Here is a 15,709-nt window from a genome sequence, read left to right as displayed (position 1 = left end):
CCCACTCATTCCGTCCCCCAATTGAAAGTGGCCAGTGTTGCTTTCTTGGCATTTTTAATCAACTTCTCGATTATTACCTTGGCAATCGTGATAATAGAAAAGTGAACCTAAACAGTAATAGTTGTTAGCATTCATGAAACTACATTGTCCCAGTGTAAAGCTATCCAATGAAATGTTACTGCTTCATAAACATGATGTTCTCTTCATATTCAAGGGGAAAAAATTAGTGACCTCTTCAAAGTACTGAGGAGAGTCAGGGTCCCTTTTTTGGTTTGGAAAAGGTTCGTGCAACATTACATCTTTTTTTTTTGTTGGGTTAAGACTTTGGATTGGAGGCCAAGTTGCAGTTTGCAGCATTTCCAGACATCTGCTTTATGATGTTGCTGAAAGCAGTCCCCTACCACATTAAACCCAGCTTTGGGTTGTACAGTGATGTAAAGTTTATTGAAACATTTTTACATTTGCTTTCTTGGACCACAATAGTCATTTCACTGTAACACATGCAATTAAACAGAAACAGTGACATTGATAGGATTCTCCTTGATTGCACTGAATGCTGTTACTGTTTTCATTTGGGCCTGAGTGCTGTTGACAAAGGTTTAGGAATATGAGTGGATGGATAATCCTAGGCAATAGAAAAGCTCGTTGCTTTACCTTGTTGCTACTGTAATATTATTATTAAATATCTAAAGTGAGTTACAGGCTTCTTGGGGCCCAGAGCTCACAGTTCAAAATGGCCCTTCTTTGCTTGGATCAAAAATCTACTATTTGGCTATGGCACTATCCAGAAGTATTGAGTTTATTACAGCTATGTTGGAGGAAAAGGTGAGAAATTAGCAAAAGTGATATGTGGTAAGGAAAGTCTCATGTTACTAAACTATTTGTGGACGTTTTCCTGGGTCTTACACAAGTGAAACTTTGTGGGAAAACAGAGAGCTAAGAGTTGGGGAATTGGGGGTAGAGGTAAGGGGTAGATGGTGCCTTAGCTGCCCTGCTGTATCTCCAAACATGAACACACACACACACACACACACACACACACACACACACGCCCTCTTCTCTGAGCCGCATATTCTTTCCTTGCTTCATATTGGCTTTGTCAAATCTGGCAGACCTCCTGGTCAAAATGTTCCCAGAGGAACAGTAAAGAGGTGACAGAAAATTCACAAAGTCAATTACAAAGTGTGTCTGAAAATATGGTACACCCAAGATACCAATCCCTGAGGGCAATTTTCACAATTGGCAAAATACTTTAATGTTCTTCTCAACTATGAGACTGCCAGAGCAATGTTTAACTCAAAAGCTGGAGAAAGTATTGAGTAGGACTTAAAGACAGACTTCAAGGGGTGTGAACACCTTGAAATGCAATGTAAATATTTGAGGGCTGGTATGGATACGCTTGCGTGAATTTCTACCGAAATGTTGTATTAGATACTCAAAGAGGTGAGACCAAAGAAAGATTAAGGGACTGCTGCTTGAGAGTGTGGTAAGGTATCAGTTGCCTCAAGATCAAAAGAACTAACCCTTTGACTTGCAAACCCACTGAAAGGAAAGGCTGGAGAGGTGAGTCCAGAGTCCCTCAGGAACCAGAATCAGGAAACTTCCTGACAGCCCCGTCACCAGGGAGCTGGGAAAAGGTTCTATGAGAGTGGAGATTGATGGGTAGACAGGGGAAATAGGAGAGTTGGACCCAATACCAAAGAGATGTTTTCGGCATCAGCCAGCTGCCAAACCAAATGGGCTTCCTTTTTCCTGCGTGTTCTTCCAAGCATCGTAAATTCTCAGCCTCCTCCCCAACCCACATCCTGCAGAATGCAGCCAGCGCCACAGCCCCTCTCTCCTCGGAAATCAGGCATTCTAGAGATGCAGCTGGTCAGAATCCCTGTGGATGCTTTTCTTTCCTTTTTTAAAAAAATATATTTTATTGATTTTTTACAGAGAGGAAGGGAGAAGGATAGAGAGTTAGAAACATCAATGAGAGAGAAACATCGATCAGCTGCCTCCTGCACACCTCCCACCAGGGATGTGCCCGCAACCAAGGTACATGCCCTTGACCGGAATCGAACCTGGAACCCTTCAGTCCACAGGTCAACACTCTATCCACTGAGCTGCCCATCGGTGCCGCTGTTGCAGGGTGCTCATAGGAACATGTCTTGTGGAATCAGTTAACTATGGCCACACTAATGCTACATCACACACAACCCCGGGGACCACTGTCTTAGCTCCCCTGTCAGAAGGGAGCGTGGATTGGCCAGTCTCTGCCGGCTTCCCTCCTGCATTGGCTGGGCAATAGAGCTGTTCCTCATGCCTCATCCTGTCTGGATGAGCCGACTCTGGGGAATGTTCTCCCCATGGCAATGGCAGAGGCCCAAGAGGGCAACAGAAGCTCTCAGGCCTTGTAATGCCTGCTCTTACAACTGGTACCTTGACATGTCAGCCTCATCCTATTGGTTAGAGCAAGTCACGTGGCCACCCAAAGTCATGTGATAAGGAAATATATCCTGTCTCTTTAGACTCGAATGACCCTTTCACAGGGGTCGCTTAAGACCATGTGAAAACACATATATAATTACATATTGTTTTTGTGATTAATCACTATGCTTTAATTATGTTCAATTTGTAACAATGAAAATACATCCTGCATATCAGATATTTACATGACGATTCATAACAGTAGCAAAATTACAGTGATGAAGTAGCAACGAAAATAATTTTATGGCTGGGGGTCACCACAACATGAGGAACTGTATTAAAGGGTCACGGCATTAGGAAGGTTGAGAACCACTGCTTTAGAGCAAGCATGACAAACTCAAAGGCTAACATGGGCCAAATAAACAAGGTTTAAGTTTCTGTGGGCCACAAAAAAACAAAAGCTTCAATTTTCATAGAAATGTAGGTTTATTTCGATAGAGACATACTGAATACAAAGGGCTGAAATACATGAGTAATTGTTAACATAAAATAATAGAACATTTTAATAAAAATTTTTTCTTGAACATTAACTTACCAGACATTGAATAACTACACAAATGAATAAGCATAACAGAAATAAACCTAGTTTTCTTGTTCTCCAAAAGCAAAATATTTCCTGTTGCGCACACCAAGTAAGTCAGTCCAAGACTAATGACATGGCCATCAGCTGCTAAAATATTCGCTGCTGGTATTAGTGGAGAAAAATGGTGCGTCTGTGCGTAAGGCGCATAAGGGAAGTGAATGCAACACGATGATAGTCATCAGTCATTAGCGAGCATTGTAGTTCGTTATTAATAACTAGAGGCCCAGTGCATGAGATTTGGGGGGGGGGGTAGTCCCTCAGACTGGCCTGTGCCCTCTCACAGTCCGGGACCCCTCAGGGGATGTCCACCTGCCAGCTTAGGCCCGATCCCCCCTGGGAACCAGGTCTAAGCCAGCAGGCAGACATCCCTCTCGCAGTCTGGGGCTCTCACAGTCCGGGACCCCTTGCTCCTTACCGTCCGTCTGCAGCGGAGGCAGGAGAGGCTCCCGCCACTGACCACCGGGGCGGGGGGGGGGGGGGGGGCGGGGGGCGGGCAACGCAGCTCCTGCGTTGTCTTCCCCCTGGTGGTCAGTGCATGTCATAGCGACCAGTCATTCTGCCATTCAGTTGATTTGCATATTATGCTTTCATTATATAGGATTATGTATAACAGGCTATTGTAAAAACTAAGTTATGACATTTTTATTAAAACATTTCTTGCATACTGTTATATTGGCTGGGCCACAAAAATAGTCATTGTGGGCCGCCAGTTTGACATGTGTGCTTTAGAGGAACCAACTGCCAAGTCACTTAGGCCTGGATCCCGGGTGGGGTGATGAATTAGAGATAAAAATGCAATCTACTACACCTACAGAAATAAAGTCAACTTCCCATAGAGCAATAGGGTCTCTCCTCACCTTCTGTGAGTCTCAGAATTGATGAGATGTAAATAATGCTGATCATAAGAAGAATGGGGGTGAGGGTGGGAGGAGGAATCAGTGGCGACCCACAGCACATAATCTGTGCTTAAGGGCCCCGACAGAACCCTCTTTGCTGCTCCTACTTATACTGAACAGAATTTGCAATAGAATAGCTTTAAGTGGTTTTCCCATTTAGAGCACACAAAAAGAATATATAATAATAAATATAGGTTGACTTACGAGAGGCAAGACACTGAGCACTCAAGTCTATTGTTACCTCCCTACGAAGTGACAAAGCCCGCCATTTAAGGGTCAAGTGACCTAAAATTCTGCAAACGTTGCCCTGTGCTTGCACCAAAGAACTGCACCACATCTGGTTGACTTTGCAGGTCTGTGCAACTCAGCCGACAGCTGGATGATCGTGCCCAACATCAAGCAGAACCACTACACTGTGCATGGGCTGCAGAGCGGCACCAAGTACATCTTCATCGTCAAGGCCATCAACCAGGCGGGCAGCCGCAGCAGCGAGCCCGGGAAGCTGAAGACCAACAGTAAGTGCAGTGAGCTCGGCAGAGCTGTCGTCTCTCCCTTCTCTGTCCCCCTTTCTTTTCCTCTGTCTCAGGCATCGCTCACGGCCTCAGGAGCAAGTAGAGAGCGTGAGGAGACTAGTGCATTTTGCGTCAGATACCTCTGGGTTCTAAAACTGACTCAGACTCTTAAGGGCTGTGAGGCCATTAACTTCTCTGTGCTTCAGACTTTCCATTTTTAAAATAAATAATCCTGGAGGGCTTCTTGTGAGAATTGGGGCCTCTATGTAGATATATACAGTGGGGCCTTGACTTACGAGTTTAATTCGTTCCGAGACCGAGCTCGTTAAGGAGCTCGTTAACTCAAATTTCTCTGTCAACTCAATGCAAAAAATCGGCTGAGAGACAGCTGGTATCTGAAAAAAACTCGTTAGTCGGGACACTCGTAAGTCAAGGCCCCACTGTATAAGTGTGACACATAGTTAGGGCTCTGACACAGTAAATGGCAGATGATAATGTTTTCTCTAACACAGTGGTCGGCAAACTGCGGTCCCTTGAGTGTGGCTCTTCCACAAAATACCATGTGCGGGCGCGCATGTACAGGGCGATTGAAACTTCGTGGCCACACTCAAGGGGCCAAAGAGCCGCATGTGCTGCTCTAATAGATTATTATTATATTACTGCTCTAATAGATTAGCAAATGAATACCTCTTTCTTCAGGAATCCTTTATTCAGATACCTGCCTAGGTCTGTGGCTCTCAGTCAAGAATGATTCTGCTTCCCTCCCCAGGTGGGACATTTAGGAATGTCTGGAGACATTTTGGGTTGCCACAACTGAGGTGGATGCTACCTACCGGCGTCTAGTAGTTGGAGGCCAGGGCTGATGGGAAACGTCCCACAATGCACAGGACGGCCCCACAACAAAGAATGATCTGGTTTATACACTTGTCTCATAAGCCTGTCGTCTCTCTCTCTGTGTCTCTCCTCACATGTGTTTTGTTTTATCCCCTTTTTTTACATCTTTTTGATCTAGAAATATTATGTTATATGACATGGTATTTCTTTACGTAAGACCTCCCAAGAGACAGCACATTGGAGCCTGTCAGTGCGGTGCCATGTTAGAGGGTTGGCAGCAGCCAGTGAACAGGAGCAATAACTGTTTTTCTGGGGGACCCTCATTTAACCCTTATCCTTGCCTTCAGTAGTCAAATGACGTTATTTGACGCCTGATATTTGTGTTTAAGACATGCTCTGAACCATGGAGCTAATTTCTCCCCTCCTTTTGCTGACATGTGTTTAGAGATTAAGTAGGAGAAATATGAATAAATACATACACTGAGGTTAATTCTGTGGTATATACCTTTGCGACATGTCATGACTGTGTTTTTAGTAAATAAACAGTCCTCTTCCTCTTTTTGTTTTTCTCAATTGTTTCTAGGCCAACCATTTAAACTGGACCCCAAATCTGCACATCGCAAGCTGAAGGTGTCTCATGATAACCTGACAGTAGAACGTGATGAGTCATCATCCAAGAAGAGTCACACGCCCGAGCGCTTCACCAGCCAAGGGAGCTACGGCGTAGCTGGGAACGTGTTCATCGACAGCGGCCGGCACTACTGGGAAGTGGTCATAAGTGGAAGCACATGGTAGGCAATTATATCCATTGTCTCCAATTATAAAAAGGCACATTTCACCCTATCCTTTGTCAGAGCATCCACCCATACCAGGGTCCATCTTGAAGAATCATATGCAGAAAACCTTGATCAGCCAGCTGTTGCTACAGTCATGCTACCTAACAAACATGCCAAACTCAGTGGCTTCAAACAACAATCATTTATTTTTTAAAAAAAAAAATATTGATTTTTTTTACAGAGAGGAAGGGAGAGGGATAGAGAGCTAGAAACATGGATGAGAGAGAAACATCGATCAGCTGCCCCCTGCACACCTGCCACAGGGGATGTGCCCGCAACCAACGTACATGCCCTTGACCGGAATCGAACCTGGGACCCCTCAGTCCACAGGCTGACGCTCTATCCATTGAACCACACTGGTCAGGGCAACAGCCATTTATTATTGCTCCTTAACACCCACATCTGTGGGTCAGCTGAGCAAGGCTAACTCAGCGGGGCTTTGCTTTAAGCTGTAGATTGGATTTAGGTCTGTTCTATGTGTCTCTTCATCCTGTTTGGATGTGTGGGCTACCCAGGCCATGGTCTTCTCCAGGAGCCCAAGAATACAAGCCTGACGATGCGAGCACACTTCAAGCCTTTGCTTGCATCATGTCCACTAACTTCTCATTGGCTAGTCACATGGCCAAGCCCAAAGCCAATGGTGCAGGAAGTATATTCCTCCCATGGAGAGAAGAGGGAGTGAATATTTCCCAAGCAATGATCTAATCTATTCAGCCAATAAGGAAAATAACGTGTTGTAAGTCTATCCATTTTTTATTTATGGCAAGAATGGCAGCTAAGATGATAGAGTCCTCATCCCCGGGGAGAGCTAGTAATGCTAACACGGTTCTTTCATGCCTGAAAACATGGGTCAGCAGACTACAGCTGTTTTTGTGAATAAAGGTTTATGGGGACAGTCACGCCCATTGTTTTCCATTTTGTCTGTAGCTGCCTTTGAGCCACACAGCAGAATTGAGCAGTTATGATAGAATCCTATGGTCCACAAAGCTGAAAAATTAACTCTCTGACCCTTTATGGAAAAAGTTTGCCAGTACCTGTTGTAAAACATTACTCTTCATTCTTTAAAAAAACCTAATTTCTATTGTTTTGTACATGGTGTGATTTTAGACTGGGCCCGTTGGTGCAAATGGCGGACAGCTAAAGGCTGTGGGGAAGTGGTGATCTTAGGCTGGGAATCTCTTCACAAGGCCTGGTAGATCAGCCTCGGAACTTCAGCCTAAAACCGTGGTCGGCAAACTGCGGCTCGCGAGCCACATGCGGCTTTTTGGCCCCTTGAGTGTGGCTCTTCCTAAGCCTTAGGAGTACCCTAATGAAGTGAATAACAATGTACCTACCTATATAGTTTAAGTTTAAAAAATTTGGCTCTCAAAGGAAATTTCAATCGTTGTGCTGTTGATATTTGGCTCTGTTGGCTAATGAGTTTGCCGACCACTGGCCTAAAAGGTCAGGGTGCAGTCTACGTTGGAACTAGTTTACCTTGCCCAGTTAACCTCACAAAGCTGACTTTGCCTATTCCAGAGCCATGAACTTCACGCCTTACTCTGGCCGGCTGTCTCACGAATTCCTGTTTGCTATTGCACAAAAAGGGAGCTGTTTTATTTTTATTTAACCAGCCCTCATCTAGCACAGCTGTGTGCCAGGCACTAGCCTTGGCATTTTACAAATGTTGACTCATTTACCCTAACAACCCTACAAAGGGGGTGACTGAAGCACAGGCCCAAGGTCACAGAGCGCATAGGTAGCAGAGTTAGGAAGTCAGCAGTCAGAGTGCAAGCTCCTAACCACAGGTCTGCAAGCATTGCCTGTAAAGGGCCAGAGAGCCAATATTTCTGGTTTTGCACACCAGGTGATTTTTGTCGCAATTACTCAACTCTACTTGTAGTGGAGAAGCAGCCACTGACCATATGTCCACAAATGGGTGTGGCTGTGCACCCATAAAACTTCACTTAGAAAAAGAAGCAGATGGCCAGATTTGGCCTGTGAGTTGTAGTTTGCTGATCCCTGCTCTTAACCAACCTGCTATATTTTTGAAACATTATAATTACTCTTTAGGGCAGCGCTTCTCAACCTGTGGGTCGCGACCCCCTTGGCGGTCAAACAACCCTTTCACAGGGGTCGCCTAAGACCATCCTGCATAACAGATATTTACATGACGATTCATAAGAGTAGCAACATTACAGTTATGAAGTAGCAACAAAAATCATTTTATGGCTGGGTCACAACATGAGGAACTGTATTGAAAGGGCCAGAAGGTTGAGAACCACTGCTTTAGGGCTTACAGTGGTGTGCTTAATGAGTAGTAGCTTAATCCTTGCTTTAGAAAAGGCTTAAAAGTGCATAACCTGATGATGATGAGTATTATAACAGTGCAATTTTGAGATAAAGATGCTAAAACATTTATTATTAAAAAAAGCTTTCAATTCAAATTTATGCAAATAATAGGCGCCTAAGTGCCTTATAGTATTAGCACAAGTCAGCTGACATCTAAGTGAAATCACAAGCTTGAGTGTCTCCTTTCTCCCAACGATGGTCCCTATATTGGCTAACCAAGTAGACTTTCTTCTGTTGTGAGCATCACAATTGTCTTTGCCCAGAACCTTTTCCTGTTCCAACATCCTGCTGGAGAATGGAAAACGAATCCTTCCGCCCTCCTCGGCTCTGTCCAGGCCGGCATTTACAGTTTTTAGCGACACTGGGGCAAGATAAAAGCCCAAAGGAAAATACAATGAATTTTTGCAGGTGCAAAAGAGCAAACTTTACTAGTTCATTAACGTGCTATATTAATCTGGGATGGAAACCAGTGTCTAAATCATTACAAGCCCATTAATAATTATTTATGATAAATTATACCTGATCATTATGATCTCATTCGCATTGATGAATGGTGCGGGAAATTCCACCAGACCACTTCAGTTATATAAACATAGATCAGCATTACCTTGAAAACACCCTCCAGATGTCAAAACCAACTCATGAGGGGGAGGAAATTTAAAATTAATTGCCACACTTTGGATTTTTGCAAACGTGATTCTGTCAATTTCGGAAAAAATTCTCGTGTAGAACATGGTTGAACATTTCCTGGGAGGTTTTAGTGAGCAAGGGGTGACCCTTACAATCAAATTCCTGTGACACCTTGGTTTGCAACAGCTAATGACATTTTCTCATGAAATATAGTCTTGACTTTAACATGCATGTTGTGATCCATGCAATGGGGCCTGTTAACATTGCTCTGAGAAACAGAATTTTTATCCATTTTTAATTCTCCGAGTCTCACTGTGTAACTTAATGGAACATTACCTTCTGCCTGCTCCTTTCAAGTTCAGGAGAAATATGTGCATCGGTTTCCAGATTAATGATAATATAATGGTATTTTCCTTTGCTTAATGGACTGTACACATAGTTATTTTCTTACTCTCTGATGCTGTTCATGTGCACTTGGTTTTGATGAAATGGTGTTAAGTAAACAGGGGTTCACAGAAATCAAGGGGAAGAGGGCGAGATCCTGAATTCTGCTGCTAATTTTAACCTTCTCTGTGTTTCCCCATTTGCTGAATGAAGTCAGTCATAGCTGCAGCAGCCACTTCATAGGGGGTTCAGTTAAGGTTCAAGTTGGCAATAAAAGTCCAAGTTCTTTAATAAAAAATAAAAATGGTGTGCAGCAACCAGGAAACAGTACAGGCATATGGCTATTTTGTGATGCAAATATAGGTTCCAAATTATCTAAAAAAAATTGGCAAGGGTGTCTGTCAGTGCATAGAGGCCATCTATGAGGAAAATACGCACAATTGCAAAACAAAAATATTTTCAAAGTGTTTCAGTTAGGCTTCAACAGGAAAACAGAACTCACCTTGGGTTCTTCAAGGAGGAAGGGGACCAGAGGCTTACCTGGAGCCCGGCAAGGGCTGGAAGCACAAGTCAAGGAGCCTGCTGTGCCCGTCTATGAAGTCTTGACACTCTAGGGGTGCTAGAAGGCTCCCCACAGCCCAGATTCAAGTATGCCCAGGAGCTCACCCAGAAGCTTCTGGAAACCTTGCCTCTGCTGTCTGGAAAAGAGTGTTTCCCTTCCTCTTAGGACTTCTGGATCTTGTGCCAGGGAGTTGCCATGGCAGACCCTGATCCAGACTCCTACTGGAAAGAAGATTCTGGAAAATGTAGCCCCAGGATTCTCCCTATGATATAGGGCAGGATATATGAAAGGGAAGAGGAGGCTAAATTGATGGCAAACAGGTTGGCACACTGAGATTAATGGATTGCCAATTCCATTTTAAATCAGTGATGGTGTGTTATATTCAGTTTTAAACATGCTTCTCTTAAAGTGATTGTATTTTAAACCCAACATGTGATTTTTAAAAGAATGTCATTTTATCAAAGACCAATGAAGTTTTTCTCTGCATTGGGTATGGCACCTTATGTCAACATCTAGTTAGACTAATTTCTGCTATAACATTAAAAGTTGAACTGAATCATTCACTCTTCAGATAATCATTTTAATGTTTTCATTGATTTTTTTTTTTTTTAGAGAGAGAGGAAGGGAGAGGGAGAGAGAAAGAAACATTGAGTAGTTGCTTCCTGCACACACCCGAACCAAGGATCAAACCTGCAACCTGGGCATGTACCTTGACCAGGAATCGATCCAGCAACCTTTTGGTGCATGGGACAGAGTTCCAACCACCTGAGCCACACTGGCTGGGGCTGAATCATTCACTCTTTATTAGAAGGATGGGTTTCATCTATCTTCCTAACTGAAATACTACAAATATTACGGAGCCATACCTTCGTGCGGTGAAAGATGAAGAAGCTTAGAAGATTGTAGAAAGAATTATTAACATTGTTTTGAGCAGTGAGAGGACATTTAGAATAACCAGGATATCATCTGCTCAGACAGTCACAGTTTTAAGTGTAGTAGGAAATCTAAGCAGAAGGGCTCTTGGCAGTGATGAATTCCACAATTTCTGGTGAAGGAAAGCATTAGAGAATGTTGTTTAAGTTTGTGGTCTTTTGAGTCATCGTAGGTTTAAATTCTGAATCTGTTATTTATTAATGTGTCATTAGGCAAAAATAATAAAGTAACAGTTACTGAATGTTCCAGGCCAGGCTTCGCGTCCAGGATTTTACATGTATTCTTTTTTTTTTAAATATATTTTATTGATTTTTTTACAGAGAGGAAAGGAGAGGGATAGAGAGTTAGAAGCATCGAGCAGCTGCCTCCTGCACACTCCCTACTGGGGATGTGCCCGCAACCAAGGTACATGCCCTTGACCGGAATCGAACCTGGGACCCTTGAGTCTGCAGGCCGACGCTCTATCCACTGAGCCAAACCGGTCAGGGCTATATTCTTGCCTTTACTCCTCAAATTAACCCCCAGAGATGAAGACTGTAGATGAGAAAAGTGAGGGTGAATGGTCACAGGGAACTGATCCCCGTAAGTAGAAACTATGCTCCCTGCTTGCCTTCTGCCAAGTGCACTTGAAATTGTGGGAAATGGCAGGCATGGCATCAGCTGAAAAACTCAGTGCTCACTGCTTGTGCTGTTGCTGTCTTGTTCCTACAGGTATGCCATTGGCCTTGCGTACAAGTCAGCCCCGAAGCACGAGTGGATTGGGAAGAACTCGGCTTCCTGGGCCCTGTGCCGCTGCCACAATAACTGGGTGGTGAGACACAACAGCAAGGAAATCCCCATCGAGCCCTCCCCTCACCTCCGGCGCGTGGGCATCCTGCTGGACTATGATAATGGCTCCGTCGCCTTCTACGACGCTTTGAACTCCGTCCACCTCTACACCTTCGACATCACGTTCTCGCAGCCCGTGTGCCCCACCTTCACCGTGTGGAACAAGTGTCTGACCATTATAACTGGGCTTCCCATCCCAGACCATCTGGACTGCACGGAGCAGCTGCCGTGAGCACCTGGCCATGTGGGGTGCTTTCTGGGGAAGAGAAAGGCTGTGGCCACTATTCAGGGGGCAGAGAAAGCACAGGCTTCCAGAATGTGGTGGTAAATCTCCAGTATCCAGAAATCAGCTAAGATAGGTTTCAAAACGGGCTATTTCCAGCCCCCCCCCCTTACTGTGTTTTGTATTAAGTACAGTCTTTAATACTTTCTTCCATTTTTCTTTTGTATTTACAGGAAAATTTATAGATTATTTATGAAAGAAACATAACCGGGATTACAACTCTTTTAGGAATTCTTTGGTTTTGCACATTAAGAAGCCCATACATTTATCAGCTCTTTACCTCCTTTATTTCATCACAGTCTATAACTGTGCATAACAGAACATGCAACTACTTTAAAAATAAAACGTAGTTTTGAACCTAGTAGGGAAGTAAATGGGATTTCTCTGGTTTATCTTGGGGTGTTGTAACTGTGATGGCGGAAGCTTTTATTAGGTCAACTACAATGGAGAGCAAAAGAGAATGGGAAGAGTTGACCTTCGACCTTGGAATCTGCCGTGGCAAAATCTTTAATTGCCTTCTGATGGCTGGTGGGCTAATGATGAAAAGAAAGATTCTGAAACGTTTGGCCATAGTTTGCCCTGCTCTTCCCAGGATTAAGGATTCTGGGAGAACATTAAGAATGATACTGCAATGGAAAATAGTCCCTTTGAATCCTACTGATTCAGAAACTCAAGCTGATTTGTGTTTTATCAGAAGTAGGATTCTCTTTCATGATATAAATCTATTTCATTCTTCCTTTTCATAGTTTCTTTAGGCCTGTGAAATTTCTTCACTACATTTAATAGCTGTCCTCTCCTTCCCACCCCCCAAATCATTGCTCTTTTGTCACTGGAGCTGAGGAAATAAACACTGCATTGATTTTTCTCTCCAGAACATCGACACATGGCCCCACTTGCCACTACCATCTCCAAATATAAGTCATCCCCCAAACACTATTTGTGAGTTGATAATGACAAGGGACATCGCATAAAGTACTATTTGCTAGTATACGTGCCTCCAACGTTACTATGAACTGACCGTTATTAAACACATCTTGAAAGTTGTAGAAGCCCCTCTGTATATTCTAGTATAGTTCACCATAGAGTTGTATGACACACACAGAAAGTCACATTTGCTATTCCCACACTGGAACCCGCCAATAGAATCTGCTAAGAGCCACGCTGATCTGACAGCTTGGAATGGTCCATGCAGTAAGGTCCAGTCCTTGGACCTGGAACTTGGCAGTGGTTCTTCCTTGGCCAAGGGCATGACACCTCTAAATAGTTTCATTTGCTAACATATTGATCCGGGCTACTGGGTCGGCCATCTTGCCTGAACAGACTGGTGGGTTTAGGCATTGTCTGCAGTGATTTTGTTGCAAATCAGTTGTTCCCCCGCACTCCATTCACAGACCCGCTGTTTCAGCATCACGTCACGTGATTTCGAGTCTGGACTTCACGGTGGCTTCCCAGTGCCTCTGTCCTCTTCACTGGCAGATGCTCTCCTTTTTCTTAACAGATAGAGTCTATATATTTCCTATATTATTTATACCCAGATGAATATTTTGATAGCTACTTAGGACAATTTCACATCTAAAAGATGGACACCTCAAGGGGAAAAAAATCTTTCTCTGGAAACTTAATAGGATTTTTTTTTATAAAACAATGTGTATGCGCTTTCCCAGAGTAAACTGAAAGTGTTGTCTTAGTAATTTTTACATACTGTTTTTAGTAGTTGGATATCAGATATTTTAATGCACTTTGTACATTAACAGGTTTTAAATAAAAGGGTCTAAAACTCATGGTCTCCAGGTACCAATAAATGCTACAGTTTGCCTTATGATGCCAATGGAAAGCATTTACCAGAAGGACGATGTTTCCATGAACATGATGTTTTTCAATATTAAAGCAGTTCCTACTCAAATTTTCACTGCAAGCTGTTTAGGTGATGTTTTGACTATTTTTATAAGGACCAGGAATTATAATTTTGTTGTGGAGGTCTCACTGTTTGCTAACTTAAAAACATTGTGGATAGTAGCAGTTACTATGTCCATGTTGTCATATTTACAAGAAAATATGTATATGGTGAAAGGCACATTGTTTACTTTCATTGCTGTAATGATGTAGAAAAGATTGCCGTGTGGATTTTTTTTTTGAAAGTCTGAAAAATATATGCTGTATACACTTGCTGCAGTACAATTCTTTAAATGGATTGGGGCCACGGTGTTTGTTTTTGAGGTCTGTCCTTCAGAAGAAGCATCGTCATTCAGGGGAGAAAAAGATGGCCGTGCCCATTAAATGAAAACAACAAAATTGATGCAGTACCAGCCGAGGCTGCTAGGTCCGACATCATGCGTCTGTGAACAGTGTTGTCACCATCTTGAGATTCTTACTACTTGTTGAACAAAAGCCTGCGTTTTCATGTGACACCGAGCCTCACAAATGACGACACAGCCAGTCCTCGTTAAAAAAACAACCACACAACACTCAGAAACGTGGCTACAAATGAGGAAACCTGGATCCCATGTCAGAATGGCTGGCCACGTCACGCAAGTAGGAATCTCCATGGCTTAAGATGAGAAAGGGCCTGGCGGAAGATGTTCTTTCCAGCTTTTAAAGAAAATGACTCCAAAAACTGACTGCAGATGTGAATGATGGTTTCTGCCGGAGAAGAGGAAAGGGGCAGATGAGACACAGGCATTTGATGGTGGTACTGGTGTACTGACCCTGCCCTCCCTGCGGAGCCGAACCAGCGCCCTCCAGTGAACGGGAAATCCCAGTGTGGCTCCAGGCACGTATGCATTGATTGCAGAGACACACGTGTATGCTCATTGGCATGAGCTTTTGGTGTTGGGAAGTTGATCTATCTGGTCTACCCTTCTAAAATGTGAAAAAGAATACAAAGACAATAATGGGGGAGGGATGTGGTTTTCAAGAGTGCTTCTCCCCAAGGAAATGATTGTCAATGTCTGGAGTCATTTTGGGTTGTTTGAACTTGGGAGCGGTGCTACCGGCATCTCATGAGTAGAGACCAGGGATGCTCCTCAACATCCTACAATGCACAGCGCAGCCCCCACCACAAAGAACTGTCCGGCCGAAAATATGAGTAGTGTGCCGCCTGAGAAACTCTTGTTCTTTGGGGATGGATTTTTTAAAGCAAAACACAAGTATTTTCTACTTTTTCTGTCATGGATTCAATGCCTGAGATATCAAAAAGAGAAGAAAAGGGCACCCTGAGATCTTCCCTGCAGTGGTGCCTTCACTTTCAACATGATTTACAAAATCCCCACAAAATCTGCAATCTGCAAAGCAGTCCAAGCTCGTGTCCATGGGAATCCGCTGATGAGGATAATGAAGATCTGGCAATGATTTGCTGAGTTCATAAATGGCAGGTCAGTTCTCTAGCCTGCTCCTGTCACCCGGACAAATTCAGGCCCTGGTACTAGAGTCACACTGCCAAGCCCTCACTCGGCCCAGACTATTCTCATCATGGCTGTTGCTTTCTGGTTCCAAATAAAGTCATTTTGTGGTTCCAAGGTCCTCTGTCTCTGCCTGTCTCTGTTGCCTTTTCTTCATTTTGTGTTTTCACAGTCACGATTTCCACAAATATTTATCCAACTTCCTCTGTTCTTTTTGTACTATTTTG

General features: G+C 43.6%; 1 protein-coding gene across 4 annotated transcripts in view; it reads left to right on the top strand.

Moving 5' to 3' along the window:
• Positions 1–12,294, top strand: part of MID1 (midline 1) — a gene marked incomplete at both ends in the record, with an annotated part of 110,423 nt that extends 98,129 nt beyond the window's left edge. For 3 of the 4 annotated variants that reach the window (XM_081080922.1, XM_081080921.1, XM_081080920.1), the window contains 3 exons: positions 4,305–4,466; positions 5,881–6,088; positions 11,685–12,294. In XM_081080922.1, coding sequence (XP_080937048.1) covers positions 4,305–4,466; positions 5,881–6,088; positions 11,685–12,033 — 719 coding nt within the window. Of the gene's footprint in view, positions 1–4,275; positions 4,467–5,880; positions 6,089–11,684 lie in introns of all 4 variants that reach the window. The other variant, XM_081080919.1, reaches the window with a different exon arrangement.
• Between the last annotated feature and the right edge of the window lie 3,415 nt (positions 12,295–15,709).

This window comes from Myotis nattereri (assembly GCF_964212035.1).
Source record: "Myotis nattereri genome assembly, chromosome: X".
Taxonomy (NCBI): Eukaryota; Metazoa; Chordata; class Mammalia; order Chiroptera; family Vespertilionidae; genus Myotis; species Myotis nattereri.
This window is presented reverse-complemented; position numbering and strand designations above follow the sequence as displayed.